Source organism: Elephas maximus, chromosome 12, assembly GCF_024166365.1.
Source record: "Elephas maximus indicus isolate mEleMax1 chromosome 12, mEleMax1 primary haplotype, whole genome shotgun sequence".
NCBI classification, from domain to species: Eukaryota; Metazoa; Chordata; class Mammalia; order Proboscidea; family Elephantidae; genus Elephas; species Elephas maximus.
In genome coordinates, this window is record NC_064830.1 from 48,207,876 (window position 1) to 48,231,620 (window position 23,745).

Genomic DNA, 23,745 nt, shown 5'->3' on the forward strand with positions numbered 1-23,745 from the left:
TATTCAATTTGGGTATTCCATTGACCAGGCGTCTTACAGCAAGACCTACAAGCAAGTCTGACCTACTACGGGCCATGTACAGGGCTAGAGGCTGGGGAAGCCCCAGGAGTAAGACGTGGTTCCCGTCCCTAAGAAGCTGGTAGGAGGCTTCTCCCCCAGAGATATGCGACAGGGAAGCAGGTCCAATTTGGCTTGCCAAGAGATTTAAGGCCCGCCTCTCAGGGCCCAAGGGTTACTGCTCCAAATCACCCACCAAGGTCAGGAAGGTTCTTCCGAGAGCCCGCAGGAGCTGGGGTGGAAATGTTCCACTGGCACCACCTCCAAGCAAGGTTAACCCGCCAGGCCCAACAAACAGTCCTAATCTAGAAGCAAAAGCAAAGGAGCGTACATCTGACCTTCCGCTTATCGTGGGGCGGCAGGCCACCTGGAGAGTCCCTGTGCCTTCCTCCCCGCGCGTGCGCGGGACCGAGGTCCGGGCCTGCGCGCAGCTTGGGCGCCCGCAGTGCGCGCGCGCCGACTCGCGTGGGCCCGGCTCTGGCGCGCGGCGCGGGGGCGGGAGGCGGAAGGCGGGAGGCGGAAGGCGGGAGGCGGGAGGGGCACTGCAGAGGTCTGGGAGCAGTGCGGCGCGGGGAGCTGCGGTCGGCACAGGAGACTGGCGCTGTGCGCTGCTCGGCGTGACTGTTGCCGGGCGGAGGGGCGCGCCTCTCGGCTTTTCCTCCGCGCCCCCGCGGCCCCAGCGCGCCGCCCGAGAGGACCCGGAGGAGGCAGGTGGGGCGGGAGCGCGCGGGGCCTCCGGGCCGCGGGGGCTCCGGGGTCGGGAGCGGGCGCCTGCCGGGCTGCTGGCGGTTCAGGGAGGGGCCGTTCGAGGCGCTCAGGCTGGAGCCAGCCTGCCTCCTGTGGGCGCCGGTGCCGCCGGCAAGGGGAGGGTTCCATGGGGCTGGGACGGCGCGGCCCACCCGCCGGGGTGGTGGGTTTTTCTTTTCCATTTATGACCGACGGTTTAGTAGGACCATATGCTGTGAGGTGCGTGGGACCGGCAGGGCCGGCGATGGAGCTGGGTTCTGCCTGGTGGTCTCCTGCCTGACCACCCCGGACGGGGATCGCACTGGACGCCCTCTGCGTTGATGTCCTTAGTGGTTTTCCAGAAACGTGCTTCTAGGATTTCTCACACATCTTCCCTTGTTTATTAAACGGACACTTTTCCTGTTGAAGAAGCTTTTTGCCAGTGGGTATTGAAAGCTAAACTAAATGATATGCTTTCAGTCTTTTGCTAACCTGGGATTCCTTATTCTAATTCATCTGAATTTGAAGGGAAGTTGGGGAAAAACATGAGAACTAGACCTGTTCTAAACAGAGATGCGTTTTAGCCCTCATCCCTGTGGATTCGATTGATGGGACTATACTGTCAGCGTTCTTTGAATTATAGAGCAGGTTCTTCACTTCATCCAGAGACCATGTAGGCAATTTGGATTAAAATTCTGTCCGGAAACAATGTTTCGATAAGTACCCGAGAATGATATTCTTACGAGATAATAACTTGCTACGTGTTCCAAGCTAGACTGGGCTTCATAATGTAGTAACAAAATATCAAATCAGTGTCTTTGAAATATTCCAATAAAGAATCACCTTCCTTATTTAGAAACATAAGTCAGATACTTTAATTGTACTTCACTTTCATATTGACAGTTGTCATTATGAATTTTCTGCATAATTTAAAGTTGTCTAAATAACCCAGGATCACATGGTACAGGACATGTAGCAACTACGGTGGAAAAACAGAGACTTGAAAATGGCAGAAGTCTAGCTGTCTATATTTTTATGGTGCAAAACCATCCTGGTTCCATCTTATTTTTAACAAAGATATAATAATGAATTTTTAAAACATGGATAAAAATGATGCATTTGGAGCCCTGGTTGTGCAGTGGTTAAGAGCTCAGCTACTAACCAAAAGGTTGGCAATTTGAACCCACCAGGTGCTCCTTGGAAACTTGTGAGGCAGTTCTGTTCTGTCACATGGGGTCACTATGAGTTGGAATCAACTCGATGGCAGCGGGTTTGGTGTTTCATTTTTAATAATGCATTTGTAATATTTTTCATTTGATATGGACTGTTTGGACTATGGAGTCCCTGGGTGGTGGTGCGAATGGTTGATGCTCTCAACTGCTAACCACAAGATTGGAGGTTTAAGTTCGTCCACAGTGCCTTGGAAGAAAAGCCTGGTGAGCTACTTTAGAAAATCAGCTACTGAAAACACTGTGGAGCACAGTTCTGTTCTGACACACATGGGGTTGCTATGAGTTGGAATGGAGGGGAGCTGGTTTTACCTGGACTGTAAGATTGATATTGAAGTGCAGTGCATGTTTATTTCTACTCTCTAGAAGATTTAACACGTGGTATAACACGTTTCGTAATATAATACGTGTTATGCTATGTGTTATATACTATGTTAAGTCTTCTACAGAATAGAAATAAACATTCACTGCACTTCAAAATCAATCTTACAGTCCAGGTAAGACCAGTTGCCCTCCATTCTAACTCACAGTGACCCCACATGATAGAAGCACCAGCCGCTCCATGGGAGAAAGATATGGCATTCTGCTTGCCTTGGAAACCCTATGGGGCAGTTCTACTTTGTCCTATAGTGTTGCTATGAGTTGGAATTGACTCGATGGCAGCAGAATTTTTTCCTTTTGGTTATATTATTATTATTATTTGGTTATATTATTTATGGGATTTATTTCTGACATTTCTGGTTTACAGCCCAACCAGCAAGCAAGGCCTTTTTTGAAAGTGATAATTATAGTATATGACTTTACTGCTTATGACAGCCGCAGTCTTTACGTTATGGAATCAACTTTTTCTCCCTGTTTGAATCTATAAACATCTGGTTATTTTTGGCTTACTGTTTTCTTGTTAATTACATAAAATTAACTATGCTGCTGTGAAGGAGTCCTGGTGGCACAGTGGTTAAAGTGCTTGGCTGCTAACCAAAATGTTGGCAGTTCAAACTTACCAGCCGCCCCATGGGAGAAAGATGTGGAAGTCTGCTTCCATAAAGATTTACAGCCTTGGAGACCATGTAGGGCAGTTCTACTCTGTCCTCTAGGGTGGCTATGAGTCGAAATTGATTTGCAGCACACAACAACAGCATGCTGCCATGGACTTGCTTAGTTTGTTAGCCTACATTTGTTTCTTGTTCCAAATATCTGTATATTGTTTCCTTACCTAGTGTGTGAGTGGCACTGTTCTCCTTCAGCACCGTTCGGTAGAACTCTGATGAGGAATGTGTACTTTTTGCTCTGTTCCGTGTAGAACACTAGTTACTTGTGCCTAGAGAGCACTTTGATGGGACTAGAGCAATGGCGGAACTGAATTTTTAGTTTAAATTTAAAAAGGCACATGTGGCTAGTAGCTGCCTATTGCACAGTACAGCTATAGGCTATCAGTCCCTCAGCAAGCCTCCTCAAACCATCCTGAATCTGCACTCCACCCTCTTACAGCACTTATCACAATTATACAGTCATTGCAGCTTATTTGTAGGAGCCCTGTGCTCAGCTGTCGTTGACATGAGGGCAGGGCCTGTCTATTTTCTTTCCTCTCCTCTTTATCTTCCGCTGCTATTCATAGCCTAGGACCTAGTAAGAAACACTCAATAATTGTTGAATGAATACATGATCTTCTTGAGGGCAGACCTTTTATATTCTCTTTAGGGCCTTCAGCTGACAAAACATCAAGTATAGAAATACACGTTTAGTGATTGAACAGTTTTCATGTAGGTCATAAATAAATGGATTATTGGATATATGTTTAAACACCTATTTTGGTTAGATTACTTCTTTTTTTTTGAATCTCATGAAAATAAAAATTCATGATAAATAAAGTACTGTATGAAGCTGAATGAAGGGGCCTCAGGATTCCAACTTGTGTGGACACAGCTTCATTGTCGTGTGCTGTTGAGTTGCTTCCGACTCATAGTGACCCTGTATGACAGAGGAGAACTACCCCATAGTGTTTCCTAGGCTGTGGTCCTTATGGGAGCAGATTGCCAGGTCTTTTCCCCTGTGGAGCGGCTGGCGTGTTCAAATCGCCAGCCTTTAGATTAGCAGCCAAGCACTTAACCATTGGTGCCACCAGGGCTCATGGACAGAGCTTAGAACTTGTCAGTTGAGCAGCTCAACTGTAATGCTAACCTGTTGCCATCAAGTTGATTCCGACTCACAGGGACCCTATAGGACAGCGTAGGACCACCCCATATGATTTCCAAGGAGCACCTCCTGGATTTGAACTGCCAACCTTTCGGTTAACAGCAGTAGCTCTTAACCACTACGCCACCAGGGTTTTTTGCACCATGTGATTGTTGTTGTTGTTAGGTGCCATCGAGTCAGTTCTGACTCATAGCGACCGTATGCACAACAGAACGAAATGCTGCCCAGTCCTGCGCCATCCTTACAATTGTTGTTATGCTTGAGCCCATTGTTGCAGTCACTGTGTCAATCCACCTCGTTGAGGGTCTTCCTCTTTTCTGCTGACCCTGTACTATGCCAAGCATGATGTCCTTCTCCAGAGACTGATCCCTCCTGCCAACATGTCCAAAGTATGTAAGATGCAGTCTCGCCATCCTTGCTTCTAAGGAGCATTCTGGTTGTACTTCTTCCAAGACAGATTTATTCATTCTTCTGGCAGTCCATGGTAAATTCAATATTCTTCGCCAACACCACAATTCAAAGGCGTCAGTTCTTCTTTGGTCTTCCTTATTTATTGTCCAGCTTTCACGTGCATATGATGCGATTGAAAATACCATGAGTTGGGTCAGGTGCACTTTAGTCTTCAAAGTGACATCTTTGCTCTTCAACACTTTAAAGAGGTCCTTTGCAGCAGATTTGCCCAGTGCAATGTGACTTTTGATTTCTTGACTGCTGCTTCCATGGCTGTTGATTGTGAATCCAAGTAAAATGAAATTCTTGACAACTTCAATCGTTTCTCCATTTATCATGATGTTGCTCATTGGTCCAGTTGTGAGGATTTTTGTTTTCTTTATGTTGAGGTGCAATCCATACTGAAGGCTGTCTTTGATCTTCATTAGCAAGTGCTTTAAATACTCTTCACTTTCAGCAAGCAAGATCATGTCATCTGCATAATGCAGGTTGTTAATGAGCCTTCCTCCAATGCTGACGCCCCGTTTTTCCTCATATAGTCCAGCTTCTTGGATTATTTGCTCAGCATACAGATTGCATAGATACGGCGCACACCTCTCCTGCCTTGAAACCCCTTGTTCTGTCTGAACAACTGCCTCTTGATCTATGTAAAGGTTCCTTGTGAGCACAATTAAGTGTTCTAGAATTCCCATTCTTCGCGATGTTATCCATAATTTGTTATGATCCACACAGTTGAATGCCTTTGCATAGTCAATAAAACACAGGTAAACATCCTTCTGGTATTCTCTGCTTTCAGCCAGGATCCATCTGACATCAGCAATGATATCCCTGGTTCCATGTACTTTTCTGAAAGCGGCCTCAATTTTTGGCAGTTCCCTGTTGATATACTGCTGCTGCCGCTTTTGAATGATCTTCAGCAAAATTTTGCTTGCGTGGGATATTGATGATATTGTTCTATAATTTCCACATTCGGTTGGATCACCTTTCTTGGGAATAGGCATAAATATGGATCTCTTCCAGTCAGTTGGCCAGGAACCTGCCCTCCACGTTTCTTGGCATAGATGAGTGAGCACCTCCAGCACTGCATCCATTTGTTGAAACGTCTCAATTGATATTCCATCAATTCCTGGAGCCTTGTTTTTTGCCAATGCCTTCAGAGCAGCTTGGACTTCTTACTTCAGTACCATCGGTTCCTGATCACATGCTACCTCTTGAAATGTTTGAACATAGACTAATTCTTTTTGGTATAATGACTCTGTGTATTCCTTCCATCATCTTTTGATGCTTCCTGCATCATTTAATATTTTCCCCATGGAATCCTTCACTATTGCAGCTCGAGGCTTGAATTTTTTCTTCAGTTCTTTCAGCCTGAGAAACACTGAGCATGTTTTTCCCTTTTCAGCTCTTTGCACATGTCATTATAATACTTTACTTTGTCTTCTCGAGACATCCTTTGAAATCTTCTGTTCAGTTCTTTTACTTCATGAATTCTTCCTTTTGCTTTAGCTGCTCGACATTCGAGAGCAAGTTTCAGAGTCTCCTCCGGCATCCATCTTGGTCTTTTCTTTCTTTCCTGTCTTTTCAGTGACCATTTGCTTTCTTCATGTATGATGTCCTTGATGTTATTCCACAACTTGTCCGGTCTTTGGTCACCAGTGTTCAATGCATCAAATCTGTTCTTCAGATGGTCTCTAAATTCAGGTGGGATATACTCAAGGTCATATTTTGGCTCTTGTGGACTTGCTCTGATTTTCTTCAGTTTCAGCTTGAACTTGGATATGAGCAATTGATGGTCTGTTCCACAGTTAGCCCCTGGCCTTGTTCGGACTGATGATATTGAGCTTTTCCATCGTCTCTTTCCACAGATGTAGTCAGTTTGATTTCTGTGTGTTCCATCTGGCGAGGTCCATGTGTATAAAAAAAAAAAAAAAGTGTATAGTCACCATTTATGTTGGTGAAAGAAGGTATTTGCAATGAAGAAGTCGTTGGTCTTGCAAAATTCTATCATTTGATCTCCACCATTGTTTTTATTACCAAGGCCATGTTTTCCAACTACTGATCCTTCTTTGTTTCCAACTTTCACATTAAAATCACCAGTAATTATCAATGCATCTCAGTTGCATGTTTGATCAATTTCAGACTGCAGCAGCTGATAAAAATCTTCTATTCATCTTTGGCCCTAGTGGTTGGTGCGTATATTTGAATAATAGTCGTATTAACTGGTCTACCTTGTAGGCGTATGGATATCATCCTCACTGACAGCATTGTGCTTCAGGATGGATCTTGAAATGTTCTTTTTGATGATGAATGCAACACCATTCCTCTTCAAGTTGTCATTCCCAACATAGACTATATGATTGTCCAATTCAAAATGGCCAATACCAGTCCATTTCAGTTTACTAATGCCTAGGATATCTTTGTTTATGTGTTCCATTTCATTTTTGACGATTTCTAATTTTCCAAGATTCATACTTCGTACATTTCAGGTTCTGATTATTAATGGATGTTTGCAGCTGTTGTTCTCATTTTGAGTCATGCCACATCAGCAAATGAAGGTCCCGAAAGCTCTACTCCATCCATGTCATTAAGGTCGACTCTACTTTGAGGAGGCAGCTCTTCCCCAGTCATCTTTTGAGTGCCTTCCAACCTGTGGGGTTCATCTTCCAGCACTATATCAGACAGTGTTCAGCTGCTATTCATAAGGTTTTCACTGGCCAATACTTTTCAGAAGTAGACTGCCGGGTCCTTCTTCCCAGTCTGTCTTAGTCTGGAAGCTCAGCTGAAACCTGTCCTCCATGGGTGACCTTGGTGGTATCTGAATACTGGTGGCATAGCTTCCAGCATCACAGCAACATGCAAACCCCCACAGTACGACAAACAGACAGACACGTGGGAGTTTTGCAGCATATTTCAGATTAATCTGAGGAGTCTCTTGTCTGTAGTGAGGAGCTTTAGCGGGGTCTTGACAGTCCTGAACTGCTCGAAGTAAGTTAATGTGCATCTCAGCTCACCATCCTGTGTTAAGGCATGGACCCGGAGTCCCTGAAAAATCTGTGATAGTAGAGCCATGTTAGAAAATACTTTTGCTCAAAGCTCATTTGGGGTGATGAGGTAGGATGGAATTCCTATCTAAATTGAAGTTTAGGGAACTTGATTCTTAGCTATTTTAACTACAACCACCTTGCCGATTCTGACTCATAGTGACCGGATAGGCAGAGTATAGGAGTGACTGGTGGATTCGAACTGCTGACCTTAACCTCTGCGCCACCAGGCATCTTTCATGTACACAGGTATTTAGGGTCATCTTAGGCTTACTTTATATAATCAGTTACTAACAGTTAACCATAGCAGAGTCTGGAATGAAAGTATGTACTCATTCCAGGTCTGTACATCTTGAAGTTTGACCAAGATTCTTACATGTCCTAGGTCCTCAGATCCAGAAATTGCTTTTAGGGAAGGATTCTAAGATTATACAGAAGTCTGTGGAGATAAATATGGTTTTCTTTGGTGGGCAAAAGGATAGATGTTGAGCATTTTCATTAAGGAAAATAAATGGGACTAGGAAAAAAATATAAGGAAGGCACAAAATACAAAGAATGTTTACTAAATTGGTCAGGTCATATTGTAACTTCTCTGGGCTTGAGGTTTCTATCATGTGAAACAGTAAAGTTCACTAGATCTTGTTAAATGTATTCTCTTTCCACCTTCATTCTAGAATTCAAATATTAAATGTGTGTAAGACACCATTCTTATGGGAGGTGATAGTTGTGTAAGATATAGTTCTTACCTATAAGAATTGTTACAATTTATAAGGAAATGAAGGGTGCTGAGGATAACTTTCAGAAATATTTTTGAAGGGGAAATCCTGTTGTGTTTTGAATGGTAGGTCATTTGGTGGCCCCTCTTACCAACTGGGGAAGATAACTGCACAATCACTTTGCTGAAGAATTCAGAGGATAAAAAGCATGACTGGGTTTGAAAGTGAGATTACAGTCAGATCAGTCTTGTAAAACACAGCTGGAATCATACCACTCCCCTTTTTAAAAATTAATAGTTTCCTAGTGATTATGGAATTAAGTGGTTTGGTCTTTGCTCTGGTATTTAAAGTGCCCTCAGTATGACCCTCAGAAACTATCATATCCTTACATCTTACTGTTCCCCTAGATGTACCCCCAATTTCAGCCTGCTGTTCATTTAACATACTTGTCTTTTCAATTTCTGCCCCCGTTTCTGCTTACTTATATTGCAAGACCCATCTCAGGGGATGCTGTATTAACTGAGCCATTTCTGGTTCTCAGAAGATCACATATGTTTTGGAGCATATCCCATTCTGTCTCATAGTCTGCAGTTATTAGTGTTATTTACTCTCATAGATTGTAAACTATCTAGCAAGCACGGACTTGTCTGTTACTCATTTTTTGTAATCTCTGAAACATCTAGAATAGTGCTTTGTATACAGTGGTTTCTTAATAAAAAAAAAACCAAACGCAGTGCTATCGAGTTGATTCTGACGCATAGCGACCCTAATAGGACAGAGTAGAACTGCCCCACAGAGTTTCCAAGGAGCACCTGGTGGATTCGAACTGCCAACCCTTTGGTTAGCAGCTGTAGCACTTAACCACTACGCCACCAGGGTTTCCGGTTTCTTAATAGATAATAAATTTTATTTCTGTTCCTTGACTTTAAAGGAAGCTTTATACCCTGTGTAGAATATTTTGCCAAAATTTACCACCAGCAAGTGGAGGCCAGCAAGAAGAAATCCTGATTTAGGGAGAAGCTATAGTGTTAAAGGAGGGCTGTCTTTATGATATGTCCTACTTTTGGGAATTGATAGTATTTGATAGTCACCTTCCTATATATGTGGCCAAGTTAATGTTAAAATGATTCAAAGTATTGGGTGGCAGGTAATTTTAGCATCCAAGAAAGCTTAAGCACCTCTAACATAGTAACACTGGACTAGGTTATTTAATATATATTATCCACTTCATGTAATCATACACCTTATGAGAGAAAAGAAAGCATTCTCCTCTCTAGTTTCTGCTAGTGTTGAGAAAACGTGACTGAAATGGAAAAGAAATCCATTAGCTCAGAGAGACATTGTTTACTACTAGAGTAAGCTATCGGTTAGCCATTTCTACTTTACTTTTGTACTGAAGTCATCTACAAATAATTTTTGTTTGGCTTTATGATATGATTTTCTGCTTATACATAAAACAGATATAAAAAAACAAACTAAACCTGTTGCTGTTGAATCGATTCCAACTCATAGTGACCCTATAAAACAGAGTAGAACTGTCCCATAGGGTTTCCAAGGAGCAGCTGATGGATTCAAACTGCTGACCTTTTGGTTAGCAGCTGAGCTCTTAACCACTGTGCCACCTGGGCTCAAAAAAAAAAAAAAAAAAAAAACCAGATATGGGGCTCATAATATTTCAGACTTTAAAGATCTGATGCAACAGAAACCAGGTGTTTGGCTTCATGGCTCAGTTCTACTTATTTTCTCCACTTTCTATGTCATTTCTGAGATGTAGGTTGGAGTGCAGCATATGCATAATTTAGAGCAAATTTATTCTAAGCTCTCATGTTTTCTGTGAAAAAGGTGATATAAGTGATTATAGTTAAAAAGACATGGCCTCCTATCTTCTGCTAGGATAAAATAAACATATCTGTGGACGTTGGTCGCTATGAGTCGGAATCAACTCGATGGCACCGGGTCTGGGTGGACGTTGTTAATTAGGGAGTGAACAGTGTTGGTAAGCTCTTAGAGCTGTAGGATACACGTGATTAATTGTTAGTCGTTTTCTGGGGTATCAGGAAATAAATGGGAACATTCTAAACTAGATTGTGTTCATGAGGTGAGCACATGGCATGAGCTGTTGGATGACAGATGACATAACTTGTGTTAGCATCTATGAGAAGTTAAAGACTTATGTACAAGGGATAATATGCCATGTGTGTTACTGTGAGTAAAGGGAATGTCACTCATTTAGATTCGCTCAGCATTTTAGAAATGGTTTCCCCTATTACTGGGAAATATATAGTTGTTTTTACTCTTGAGCTGTATAGAGGCAGTGTGAAGCAATACACATTTTTTTTTTAAACTGTTTGCTAAAAGTAAGTTTTTTCCCCCTCATAATAAAAAAGAGATTCGTGAAGGTTGAAGTTGAAATTTCAGTATGTTAGATAGTAAAAGTTAAAAGAACATGAGTTTTTGTGACTGAAAACAGTCATTCTAAGTTGTATACAAATAGATTTTGTTTTGTTTTGTTTTCTTCGTTAAAGGTGGCTTTCTAGAAGATGACCATAGAGGACCTTCCAGATCTTTCATTAGAAGGAAATCCTTTGATCGGAAGATACCCGTTTTTGTTTCCAGTTTCTGATACACCAGTTATCTTTTCTGTTTCTGCAGCACCAATGCCTTCAGACTGTGGTATGTTAAGTAGCTGTGTTATTTTCTATGAACTCGCAGCTTGACTTCTGTCCTTTCCCCATTTTGCACTCATAATTTTTCCCAAGACCATTTGCTATGGTTTTCATAAAATTGCTAAAGTTTTTCTTTTTTAAAAATACAATTGCTTATTTGCTTTTTCTGCCTCTTAAGCTTCATGCTTTATTTCTGCTGTCAGCATTTTTATTATGTAAAAACATTCATTTTAAGCACCATGGTGGATTTTATTTTTAGAACGCAATGGTGATAAAAGTTTTTTTTTTTTTTTTAATGGTGATTAGATATCTAGCATTCTTCTGCTATTGATGTATTTATTTTGGTTAAATATACTGACTTGCTAAAAAAAACATGTTGTTAAGCAGAGGAGGATAAGAGACCCTCCCCTGAAATGTGAAGTGAGATTGGTTCATAGTTTCTCCTTAAATCTCCTCTGTAAAATATAAATACAGAAGTGTTCCAGTTTTCATCTGTTTAGACTTATTTCCCCAGGACCATATTTTATCACAGACTTCGTAAATTAATAAAAGAAAACCAGGAGATACATTTGATAGTATTACAATTCCAGTTTAGAGTTTTCAGATAAAATATTAGGTCACCATATCAAAATTCTTTGGCGCTAATATAAATTTTAAAAATCAGTAGATATAAAATGACTGAATTGGCAACTTGTCTTTTTAGTCATAGCCATTCTAATAACACCCCATCTCCCATTTGTGTGTGTGTGTGTTTAGATTCTATAGCAGCTTACCTTGAAGTCATCAAAAGTATTACATAAAATTTATACCTTGGAGGAGTTATTTTCAGCTTATTCAAAAATTGACTGAGTTTTTCAGATTTCAGATACAGTATAACAAAATCAGTTATGTGGTGAAAACCTTGAACTAAAACACATGTACCTTGCTTGAGACACTTATCTCATTCTAGCCTGAGTTATATTGGTCTTTTTCCTTTCCTAGACTATAGCTTTTTGGGATGGAGTAGCAATCCTGTTTTATTTTTATCTCATAAAGGCTCATATAGTCATTTGTTGATATTAATTGTTCAATCAAGGCTTTGTTGAATAAAATGAGATATGATAATGGATATTGATCCCTTTGTATAAAAGAAATTAAACATTGCCTATATTCTTAGAATTATAGATTTTTAGAGAATTGTAATGGACCAATAGTTCAAATTTCCTACTCACCTCCCAGTATAGAGATACTGCTTTTGGGATTTCTGGTAGATAACCATTCAGCCTCTTGGATATCTTCAATAGGGAGAAACTAATGAAGTAGTACACTTCATTGTTAAAAAGCTTTAGTTGCTAAATAGAACCATAACAAAAAAAGAGATTGAAAAGTTAATCAAAAAACTCTCAACAAAAAAAAGCCCTGGCCTGGACGGCTTCACTGCAGAGTTCTACCAAGCCTTCAGAGAAGAGTTAACACCACTACTACTAAAGGTATTTCAAAGCATAGAAAAGGATGGAATACTACCTAACTCATTCTATGAAGCCAGCATATCCCCGATACCAAAACCAGGTAAAAAAATAAAAAAAAAGGTAAAGACACCACAAAAAAAGAAAATTACAGATCTATATCCCTCATGAACATAGATGCAAAAATCCTCAACAGAGTTCTAGCCAATAGAATTCAAAACATATCAAAAAAAATAATCCACCACGACCAAGTGGGATTCATACCAGGTATGCAAGGTTGGTTCAATATTAGAAACACAATTAATGTAATCCACCATATAAATAAAACAAAAGACAAAAAGCACACCTTCTTATCAACTGATGCAGAAAAGGCATTTGACAAAGTCCAACACCCATTCATGATAAAAACTCTCAGCAAAATAGGAATAGAAGGAAAATTCCTCAGCATAATAAAGGGCATTTATACAAAGCCAACAGCCAACATCATCGTAAATGGAGAGAGCCTGAAAGCACTCCCCTTGAGAACGGGAACCAGACAAGGATGCCCTTTATAACGATTCTTATTCAACATTGTTCTGGAGGTCTTAGCCAGAGCAATTAGGCTAGATAAAGAAATAAAGGGCATCTAGATTGGCAAGGAAGAAGTAAAATTAAGTCTATTTGCAGACGACATGATCTTATACATAGAAAACCCTAAGGAATCCTCAAGAAAACTACTGAAACTAATATAGAAGAGTTCAGTAGAGTATCAAGATACAAGATAAACATACAAAAATCAGTTAGATTCCTCTACATCAACAAAAAGAACATCGAAGAGGAAATCACCAAATCAATACCATTCACAGTAGCCCCCAAGAAGATAAAATACTTAGGAATAAATCTTACCAAAGATATAAAAGACCTATACAAAGAAAACTACAAAGTACTAGCACAAGAAACTAAAAGGGACCTACATAAGTGGAAAAACATACCTTGCTCATGGATAGGAAGACTTAACATAGCAAAAATGTCTATTCTACCAAAAGCACTTCTGATCCAAATTGCAACAACATTTTTTAATGTGATGGAGAAATAAATCACTAACTTCATATGGAAGGGAAAGAAGCCCCGGATAAGTAAAGCGTTATGGAAAAAGAAGAACAAAGTGGGAGGCCTCACTCTACCTGATTTTAGAACATATTATACAGCTACAGTAGTCAAAACAGCCTGGTACTGGTACAACAACAGGCATATAGACCAATGGAACGGGATTGAGAACCCAGATATAAATCCATCCACATATGAGCAGCTGATATTTGACAAAGGCCCAGTGTTAGTTAATTGGGGAAAAGATAGTCTTTTTAACAAATGGTGCTGGCATAACTGGATATCCATCTGCAAAAAAATGAAAAAGGACCCATACCTCACACCATGCACAAAAACTAACTCCAAATGGATCAAAGACCTAAATATAAAGACTAAAACGATAAAGATCATGGAAGAAAAAATAGGGATAACGTTAGGAGCCCTAATACAAGGCATAAACAGAATATAAAACATTACTAAAAAAGACAAAGCTCCTAAAAATCAAACACCTATGCTCATCTAAAGACTTCACCGAAAGAGTAAAAAGACTACCTACAGATTGGGAAAAAGTTTTCAGCTATGAAATCTCTGACCAGTGCCTGATCTCTAAAATCTATATGATTCTGTTAAAACTCAACCACAAAAAGACAAACAACCCAATTAAAAATTGGGCAAAGGATATGAACACGCATTTCATTAAAGATATTCAGGCAGCTAACAGATACATGAGGAAATGCTCTCAATCATCAGCCATTAAAGAAATGCAAATCAAAACTACAATGAGATTCCATGTCACTCCAACAAGGCTGGCATTAATCCAAAAAAAACACAAAATGATAAATGCTGGAGAGGCTGTGGAGAGATTGGAACACTTATGCGCTGCTGATGGGAATGTAAAATGGTACAATCACTTTGGAAATCGATTTGGCACTTCCTTAAAAAGCTGGAAATAGAACTACCATAGGACCCAGAAATCCCACTCCTCGGGATATATCCTAGAGAAATAAGAGCCGTTGCATGAACAGATATATGCACACCCATGTCCACTGCAGCACTGTTTACAATAGCAAAAAGCTGGAAGCAACCAAGGTGTCCATCAACAGATGAATGGTTAAATAAATTGTGGTATATTCACACAATGGAATACTATGCATCGATAAAGAACAGGGATGAATCTGTGAAACATTTCATAACATGGAGGAACCTGGAAGGCATTATGGTGAGTGAAATTAGTCAGATGCAAAAGGACAAATATTGTATAAGACCACTATTATAAGATCTTGAGAAATAGTATAAACTGAGAAGAACACATACTTTTGTGGTTGTGACGAGGGGAGGGAGGGAGGGTGGGAGCGGGTTATTTGCTGATTAGTTAGTAGATAAGAGCTACTTTAGGTGAAGGGAAGGACAATACTCAATACACGGAAGGTCAGCTCAACTGGACTGGACCAAAAACAAAGAAGTTTCCGGGATAAACTGAGTGCTTCAAAGGTCAGCGGAGCAAGGGTGGGCCTTTGGGGACTTCAGTGTACAGGGACTTCTAAGTCAGTTGGCAAAATAAATTCTATTATGAAAACAGTCTGCATCCCACTTTGAAATGTGGCGTCTGGGGTCTTAAATGCTAACAAGCGTCCATCTAAGATGCATCAATTGGTGTCAGCCCACCTGGATCAAAGGAGAATGAAGAGCACCAAGGTCACAAGGTAATTATGAGCCCAAGAGACAGAAAGGGCCACATGAACTAGAGACTACATCATCCTGAGACCAGAAGAACTAGACGGTGCCTGGCCACAACCAATTACTGCCCTGACAGGGAGCATAACAGAGAACCCCTGAGAGAACAGGAGAACAGTGGGATGCAGACCCCAAATTCTCATAAAAAGACCAGACTTAATGGTCTGACTAAGACTAGAAGAATCCCTGTGGTCATGGTCCCCAAACCTTCTCTTGGCCCAGGACAGGAACCATTCCCGAAGCCAACTCATCAGACATGGATGGGACTGGGCAATGGGTTGGAGAGAGATGCTGATGAGGAGTGAGTTACTTGTATCAGGTGGACACTTGAGACTATGTTGGCATCTCCTGTCTGGAGGGGAGATAGGAGGGTAGAGGGGGTTAGAAACTGGCAAAATGGGCACGAAAGGAGAGACTGGAAGGAGGGAGCGGGCCGACTCATTAGGGGGAGAGTAAGTGGGAGTATGTAGTAAGGTGTATATAGTTTATATGTGAGAGGCTGACTTGATTTGTAAACTTTCACTTAAAGCACAATAAAAATTATTAAAAAAAAAGCTTTAGTTGTAAAAAGAGAATTATTTTTGTGTGCAGACTGAAAAATGTCTCCCTGAAACTTGGACCAACTGATACTAGTTTAATATGTGGAACAAATGCTTCTTTAAAATATGATGGCCTTCAAATATTTGAAGATGATTTGAATAAATTTGTACTGAGTCTGTGTTGTTCTTCGACCATGCTCCTAGTTCTTCGTGGGTTCCTCATTGTCAGCATTTCTCGACCCTTATCACCCAGTTGTCATCTTCTCTGTGCACTGTAGTTTGTCACTCTCCTCTTAAAAACTGGTGTGTAGAATTGTATTTACTGGGCAAGTATTTATTGAGGGCCTCTTGAGCGGCACGTGTACTGTCCTGGATGCTGAGGGCATCACAGTGACAAGACAAACATTCTACTAGGGAAGACAGATGGTAAACAAATGAATAAAACAAAAATATTGTAGGCTATAATGAGTGCTGTGGAGAAAAGAAGCACAGTGCTGTGGAAACGAGTAACGGAGACAAGTGGGGTGGTCATCTGAAGGATAAAGGTACAGAGTTGGGAAAAATTTTGGTGTAATGTAAGAATTAATGGAAGGCCATTTTGTGACTGAGCAGCAAAGGGATTGAGGGGCAGAGTGGCAGGAGATGAAGTTGGAGAGGAAGGCAGGAGCCAGATCCTGCAGCTCCTGTGGCCTCAGTAAGGAATTTGTGTTTTAGCTAGCTGTAATGGGAAACCATTGAATGTGAGACTGACCAATGAGATTAAAACCAAGCAACAAAGGAAAACAAACCAATCCAAACAAACCCAAACCAGAGCTTAGATATTCATTTCAGCATTGACTCTCAAGGCAGTTACCCCAAAAGAGTATATACTGTCCTTACACAAAGAGTTTTGCAATCTTTTGCTTTTGAGAATGCCTTCAGAGCTGGTTTACATAGAATACAATTACATGTGTTATAAACCCCGCAATACATTGTTATTATTTTTTTTGTTTACACAGTAAATTATCTTTTAGAGATTTAAATAAATAATGATAGTAATGTATTATTTACTCATGTAAATGGGTAGTTAGCATTTCCAGGGCTCTTCGTTGCTTTGTGTAGATCCATCTGGTATCATTTTCATTCTTCCTGGATGCTTCTTTGTAGTGCAGGTTTGTCATGATGAATTCTTTCAGCTTTTATATGTCTGAAAACATCTTTGTTGTGCCTTCTTTTCTGAAAAATATTTTTGCTTGATATAGAATTCTAGGTTGATAGTTTCTTTTTAGTACTTTAAAGATGTTGCTCCAGTGTCTTTTCAATTTTATTCTTTCTAATGGGAAATCTCCTCTCTTCCTTATCTTTGTTTCTCTGCAGGTAATATGGTTTTTACAGTAGTTGTTTTTAAGGTTTTCTCTTTATCATTGGCTTTGAACAGTTTTATTATAGTATACTGTGCTGTAATTTTCTGTTTACTGTGCTTGAGGTTTGTTGAGATTCTTGGATCTATGGGTTTTAGTTTGGGAAATTATTACTTCTTCAAATATTTTTTTTCTGCCGCTGCCCTCCAATTACATGTATATTTGACCACTTGGAATTGTTCCACAGTTCACGGATACTCTTTTTTTTTTTTAATTCTTTGTTCTGTGGTTCATTTTGGATAGCTTTTATTGCTATATCTTCAAATTCATTAACCTTTTCTTTTGTAGTATCTAATCAGCTGATAATCTCATCCAGTGTATTTTTCATCTCAGATGTAGTTTTCATGTTTAAAAAGTTCGATTTGAGTCTTTTTTATATCTTCTATGTCTCTACTTAACCTTTTGTACATTCGATACATATTATACATGTTTCTGCAACTTTATTTTATTCACCATGTGTTTTTTGTGATCTGTCCTTACCACTTAGATATCTAATTCATTTATTTAATTGTAGATAAGCATAGCCTCTATCCCATGACTATGCCACACTCTACCCATCTTCTGTGTATAGACTTTCTGTTTATAATTTCATTGCTATTGTAATCAATGCCAGAATAAGTATTCTTGTAAATGTCACCTTGGGGACATATGCAGAAGAGTATGACTCGGTGTATATTTAGAAGTGTCTCTACTAGAAAATGCCAATGCCCAGGAAAGTGATTGATCTATAAATATTTAGCGAGTGAATTAAAGAGCAGCAACAACATATTCACTTAACTGCTTATTATAAGAAACACACCCAAATCTATGTTCAGGAAACTATGCAAAGTGCTTTTTCAAGCCAGATGCCTATTTTTTTTTTAATTTTCTTTTCTGAATGTAATTAAAGGACCACTTTGCTATGTAAGAATTTTTTTTTTTAATTTTTATTGTGCTTTAAGTGAAAGTTTACAAACCAAGTCAATCTCTCATACAAAAACCTACGTACACTTTGCTATGTGCTCCTGGCTGCTCTCCCTCTAATGAGACAGCACACTTCTTCCCTCCACTCTCTGTGTTCGTGTCCATTTGTCCAGCTTCTGACCCCCCGCCCCCTCATCTCCTCTCCAGACAGGAGCTACCCACATAGTCTCATGTTTCTACTTAATCCAGGAAGCTCACTCTTCACCAGTATCATTTTCTATCCCATAGTCCAGCCCAATCCCTGTCTGAAATGTTGGCTTTGGGAATGGTTCCTGTCTTGGCCTAACAGAAGCTCTGGGGACCATGACCTCTGGGATCCTTCTAGCCTCAGTCAGGCCATTAAGTCTGGTCTTTTTACGAGAATTTGAGGTCTGCATCCCACTTCTCTCCTGCTCCCTCAGGGGTTCTCTGTTGTGTTCTCTGTCAGGGCAGTCATCGGTTGTAGCCAGGCACCATCTAGTTCTTCTGGTCTCAGGCTGATGTAGTCTCTGGTTTATGTGGCCCTTTCTGTCTCTTGGGCTCGTAATTACCTTGTGTCTTTGGTGTTCTTCATTCTCCTTTGCTCCAGGTGGGTTGAGACCAATTGACGCATCGTAGATGGCCGCTTGCTAGTGTTTAAGACCCCAGACGCCACTCTCCAAAGTGGGATGCAGGATGTTTTCTTAATAGATTTTATTATGCCAATTGACTTAGATGTCCCCTGAAAACATGGTCCCCAAACCCCTGCCCCTGCTACGCTGGCGTTCAAAGTGTTCAGTTTATTCCGGAAACTTCTTTGCTTTTGGTTTAGTCCAGTTGTACTGACCTCTCCTGTATTGTGTGTTGTCTTTCCCTTCACCTGAAATATATCTTATCTACTATCTAATCAGTGAAAACCCCTCTCCCTCCCTCCTTCCTGCCCCATTCTCGTAACCATCAAAGAATATTTTCTTCTCTGTTCAAACTGTTTTTCAAATTCTTATAATAGTGGTCTTATACAATATTTGTCCTTTTGCAACTGACTAATTTCACTCAGCACAGTGCCTTCCAGATTCTTCCATGTTATGAAATGTTTCACAGATTCATTTCTGTTCTTTATTGATGTGTAGTATTCCATTGTGTGAATATACCATAATTTATCCATTCATCCGTTAATGGGCACCTTGGTTGCTTCCATCTTTTTGCTATTGTAAACAGTGCTGCAGTGAACATGGGTGTGCATGTATCTGTTTGTGTAAAGGCTTTTATTTCTCTAGGATATATTCCGAAGAGTGGGATTTTTTTTTTTTTTTACGGTAGTTCTATTTCTAGCTTTTTAAGGAAGTGCCAAATCAATTTCCAAAGTGGTTGTACCATTTTGCATTCCCACCAGGAGTATGTAAGTGTTCCAGTCTCTCCACAGCCTCTCCAACATTTATTGTTTTGTGTTTTTTGGATTAATGCCAGCCTTGTTGGAGTGAGATGAAATCTCATTGTAGTTTTGATTTGCATTTCTTTAATGGCTAATGGTAGTGAGCATTTCCTCATGTATCTGTTAGCTACCTGAATGTCTTCTTTAGTGAAGTGTCTGTTCATATCTTTTGCCCATTTTTTAATTGGGTTATTTGCTTGTTTGCAGTTGAGTTTTTGCAGCATCATGTAGATTTTAGAGATTAGGTGCTGATCGGAAATCTCATAGCTAAAAACTTTTTCCCAGTCTGTAGGTTATCTTTTTACTCTTTTGGTGAAGTCTTTAGATGAGCAGAGGTGTTTGATTTTTAGGAGCTCCCAGTTATCTAGTTTTCCTTCTGCATTGTTAGTAATGTTTTGTATACTGTTTATGCCATGTATTAGGGTTCCTAGGGTTGTCCCTATTTTTTCTTCCATAATCTTTATCGTTTCAGATTTTATATTTAGGTCTTTGATCCATTTTGAGCTCATTTTTGTGCATGGAATGAGGTATGGGCCTTGTTTCATTTTTTTGCAGATGGATATCCAGTTATGCCAGCACCATTTGTTAAAAAGACTATCTTTTCCCCAATTAACTGACACTGGGCCTTTGTCAAATATCAATTGCTCATATGTGGATATATTTATGTCTGGATTCTCAATTCTGTTCCATTGGTCTATGTATCTGTTGTTGTACCAGTACCAGGCTGTTTTGACTACTGTGGTGGTATAATAGGTTCTAAAATCAGGTAGAGTAAGGCCTGCCACTTTGTTCTTCTTTTTCCACAATGCTTTACTTATCCCGGGTTTCTTTCCCTTCCATATGAAGTTGGTGATTTGTTTCTCCATCTCATTAAAGAATGTCATTGGAATTTGGATCGGAATTGCATTAAATGTATAGATCACTTTTGGTAGAACAGACGTTTTTATAATGTTGAGTCTTCCTATCCATGAGCAATGTATGTTTTTCCACTTACGTAGGTCTCTTTTGTTTCTTACAGAAGTGTATTGTGGTTTTCTTGTGTAAGTCTTTTACATCTCTGGTAAGATTTATTCCTAAGTATTTTATCTTCTTGGGGGCTACTGTAAATGGTATTGATTCGGTGATTTCCTCTTCGATGTTTTTTTTGTTGGTGTAGAGGAATCCAACTGATTTTTGTATGTTTATCTTGTATCTCGATGCTCTACTGAACTCTTCTATATTAGTTTCAGTAGTTTTCTTGAGGATTCCTTAGGGTTTTCTATGTATAAGATCATGTCGTCTGCAAATAGACTTAATTTTACTTGTTGCTTGCCAATCTGGATGCCCTTTATTTCTTTATGTAGCTTAATTGCTCTGGCTAGGACCTCCAGCACAATGCTGGGTAAGAGCAGTGATAAAGGGCATCCTTGTCTGGTTCCCGTTCTCAAGGGGAATGCTTTCAGGCTCTCTCCATTTAGGATGATGTTGGCTGTTGGCTTTGTATAAATGCCCTTTATTATGCTGAGGAATTTTCCTTCTATTCCTATATTGCTGGGAGTTTTTATCATGAATCGGTGTTGAACTTTGTCAAATGCCTTTTCTGCATCAATTGATAAAATCATGTGATTCTTGTCTTTTGTTTTATTTATGTGATGGATTACATTAATTGTTTTTCTAGTGTTAAACCATTCCTGCATACCTGGTATGAATCCCACTTGGTCATGGTGAATTATTTTTTTGATATGTTGTTGAATTCTACTGGCTAGAATTTTGTTGAGGATTTTTGTATCTATGTTCATGAGGGATATAGGTCTGTTATTGTCTTTTTTTGTGGTGTCTTTACCTGGTTTTGGTATCAGGGGTATGGTGGCTTCACAGAATGAGTTTGGTAGTATTCTCTTCTTTTCTATGCTCTGCAATACCTTTAGTAGTAGTGGCTTTAACGCTTCTCTGAAAGTTTGATAGAACTCTGCAGTGAAGCCGTCTGGTCCAGGGCTTTTTTTTTTTGTTGGGAGTTTTTTGATTACCTTTTCAATCTCTTCTTTTGTTATAGGTCTATTTAGTTGTTCTACCTCTGTTTTTGTTAATTTAGGTAGTATTGTGTTTCTAGGAATTCATCCATTTCGTCTAGGTTTTCAAATTTGTTAGAGTACAATTTTTCATAATGATCTGATATGATTCTTTTAATTTCAGTTGGGTCTGTTGTAATATCACCCATGTCATTTCTTACTTAGGTTGTTTGCTTCCTCTCCTGTTTTTCTTTTGTCATTTTGGCCAATGGTTTATCAATTTTGTTGATTTTTTCCAAAAACCAGCTTTTGGTCTTGTTAATTCTTTCAATTGTTTTTCTGTTTTCTATTTCATTTAGTTCAGCTCTAATTTTTATTTTTTGTTTTCTTCTGGTGCCTAAGGGTTTCTTTTGTTGCTCTCTTTCTATTTGTTCAAGTTGTAGGGATAGTTCTTTGATTTTGGCCCTTTCTTCTTTTTGGGTGTGTGCATTTATTGATATAAATTGACCTCTGAGCACTGCTTTCACTGTGTCCCAAAAGTTCTGATAGGAAGTGTTTTCATTCTCAGTGGATTCTATGAATTTTTTTAACATGAATTTCTTTATCCATTCTTAATATCTTCTATAACCCAGTCTTTTTTGGGCAGGGTATTGTTCAGTTTCCAAATGTTCCATTTCTTTTCCCTGCTTTTTCTGTTATTGATTTCCCCTTTTATGGCCTTATGATCAGAGAAGATGCTTTGTAATATTTCAGCATTTTGGATTCTGCTAAGGCTTGCTTTATGACCTAAGATGTGGTCTATTCTAGAAAATGTTCCATGTGCATTGGAAAAGAAAGCATACTTGGTTGCCGTTGGGTGAAGTGTTCTGTATCTATGAGGTCGAGTTGGTTGATTGTGGCAATTAGATCTTCCGTATCTTTATTGAGCTTCTTTCTGGATGTCCTGTCCTTCACTGAAAGTGGTGTGTTGAAGTCTCCTACTATTATTATGGAGCTGTCTCTCTCACTTTTCAATGCTGATAGAGTTTGTTTTATGTATCTTATAGCCTTGTCATTGGGTGCATAAATATTTAATACGGTTATATCCTCTGACATATCGTCCCTTTAATCATTATATACTGTCCTTCCTTATCCTTTCTGATGGATTTAAGTTTAAAGTCTCTTCTGTCAGAAATTAATATTGCCACTCCTACTGTTTTTTGATTGTTGTTTGCTTGATATATTTTTTTCCATCGTTTGAGTTTTAGTTTGTTTTGCGTCTCTACATCTAAGGTGTGTCTCTTGTAGGCAGCATATAGACAGATCTTGTTTTTTAATCCATTCTGCCACTCTCTCTCTTTTTATTGGTGCATTTAGTCCATTCACATTCAGGGTAATTATGGATAGGTATGGATTTAGTGCTGTCATTTTGATGCCTTTTTTTGTGTGTTGTTGACAATTTGTTTTTCCCACTTAATTTTATGTGCTGAGTAGATTATCTTTATGTATTGTCCTTTCCTCATATTTGTTGTTGTTGCTTTTGTTTCTGCTGTGTCTCTGTTTTTTTCCTTGTATTTTATTTTGATGAGGAGGATAGTTTGTCTCCTTTGTGGTTACCTTATTATTTACCCCCATTTTTCTAAATCTAAACCTAGCTTTTGTTTCTTTGTATTGCCATATCTTCCTCTCCATATGGAAGATGTATGATTACATTTCCTAGTCCCTCCTCATTGTTTTAATGTTGTCTTCTTTTATATAATAACATCGTTCTTACCTGGTTTTGAGCTTTTTTTTTTAATCTTGCAATTTTTTTTTTTTTTTTATTTCCCTGTCTGGGTTGACTTCTGATTGCTCTGCCCAGTGTTCTAGTCTTGGGTTAATAATTGATATTACTGATTTTCTAAGTAAAGAACTCCCTTTAGTATTTCTTGTAGTTTTGGTTTGGTTTTTACGAATTCCCCAAACTTCCATTTTTCTGGAAATGTTCTAATTTCACCTTCATATTTAAGGACAGTTTTGCTGGATATATGATTCTTGGGTGGAAATTTTTTTCCTTCATTTTTTAAAATAAGTCATCCCATTGCCTTCTTGCCTGATGGTATTCTTATTGGCTATCCTTTGTAGGTGACTTTTCATTTATCCCTAGTTGCTCTTAAAATTCTCT

At 39.4% G+C, this 23,745-nt stretch overlaps 1 protein-coding gene across 3 annotated transcripts in view; it reads left to right on the forward strand.

Moving 5' to 3' along the window:
- Nucleotides 1-607: 607 nt before the first annotated feature.
- Nucleotides 608-23,745, forward strand: part of CLIP4 (CAP-Gly domain containing linker protein family member 4) — a 102,423-nt gene continuing 79,285 nt past the window's right edge. For 2 of the 3 annotated variants that reach the window (XM_049904961.1, XM_049904963.1), the window contains exons 1-2: nt 608-768; nt 10,938-11,085. In XM_049904961.1, the coding sequence (XP_049760918.1) occupies nt 10,953-11,085 (133 nt within the window). In that variant the 5' untranslated portion in view covers nt 608-768; nt 10,938-10,952. The remainder of the gene's footprint in view (nt 769-10,937; nt 11,086-23,745) is intronic. The other variant, XM_049904962.1, reaches the window with a different exon arrangement.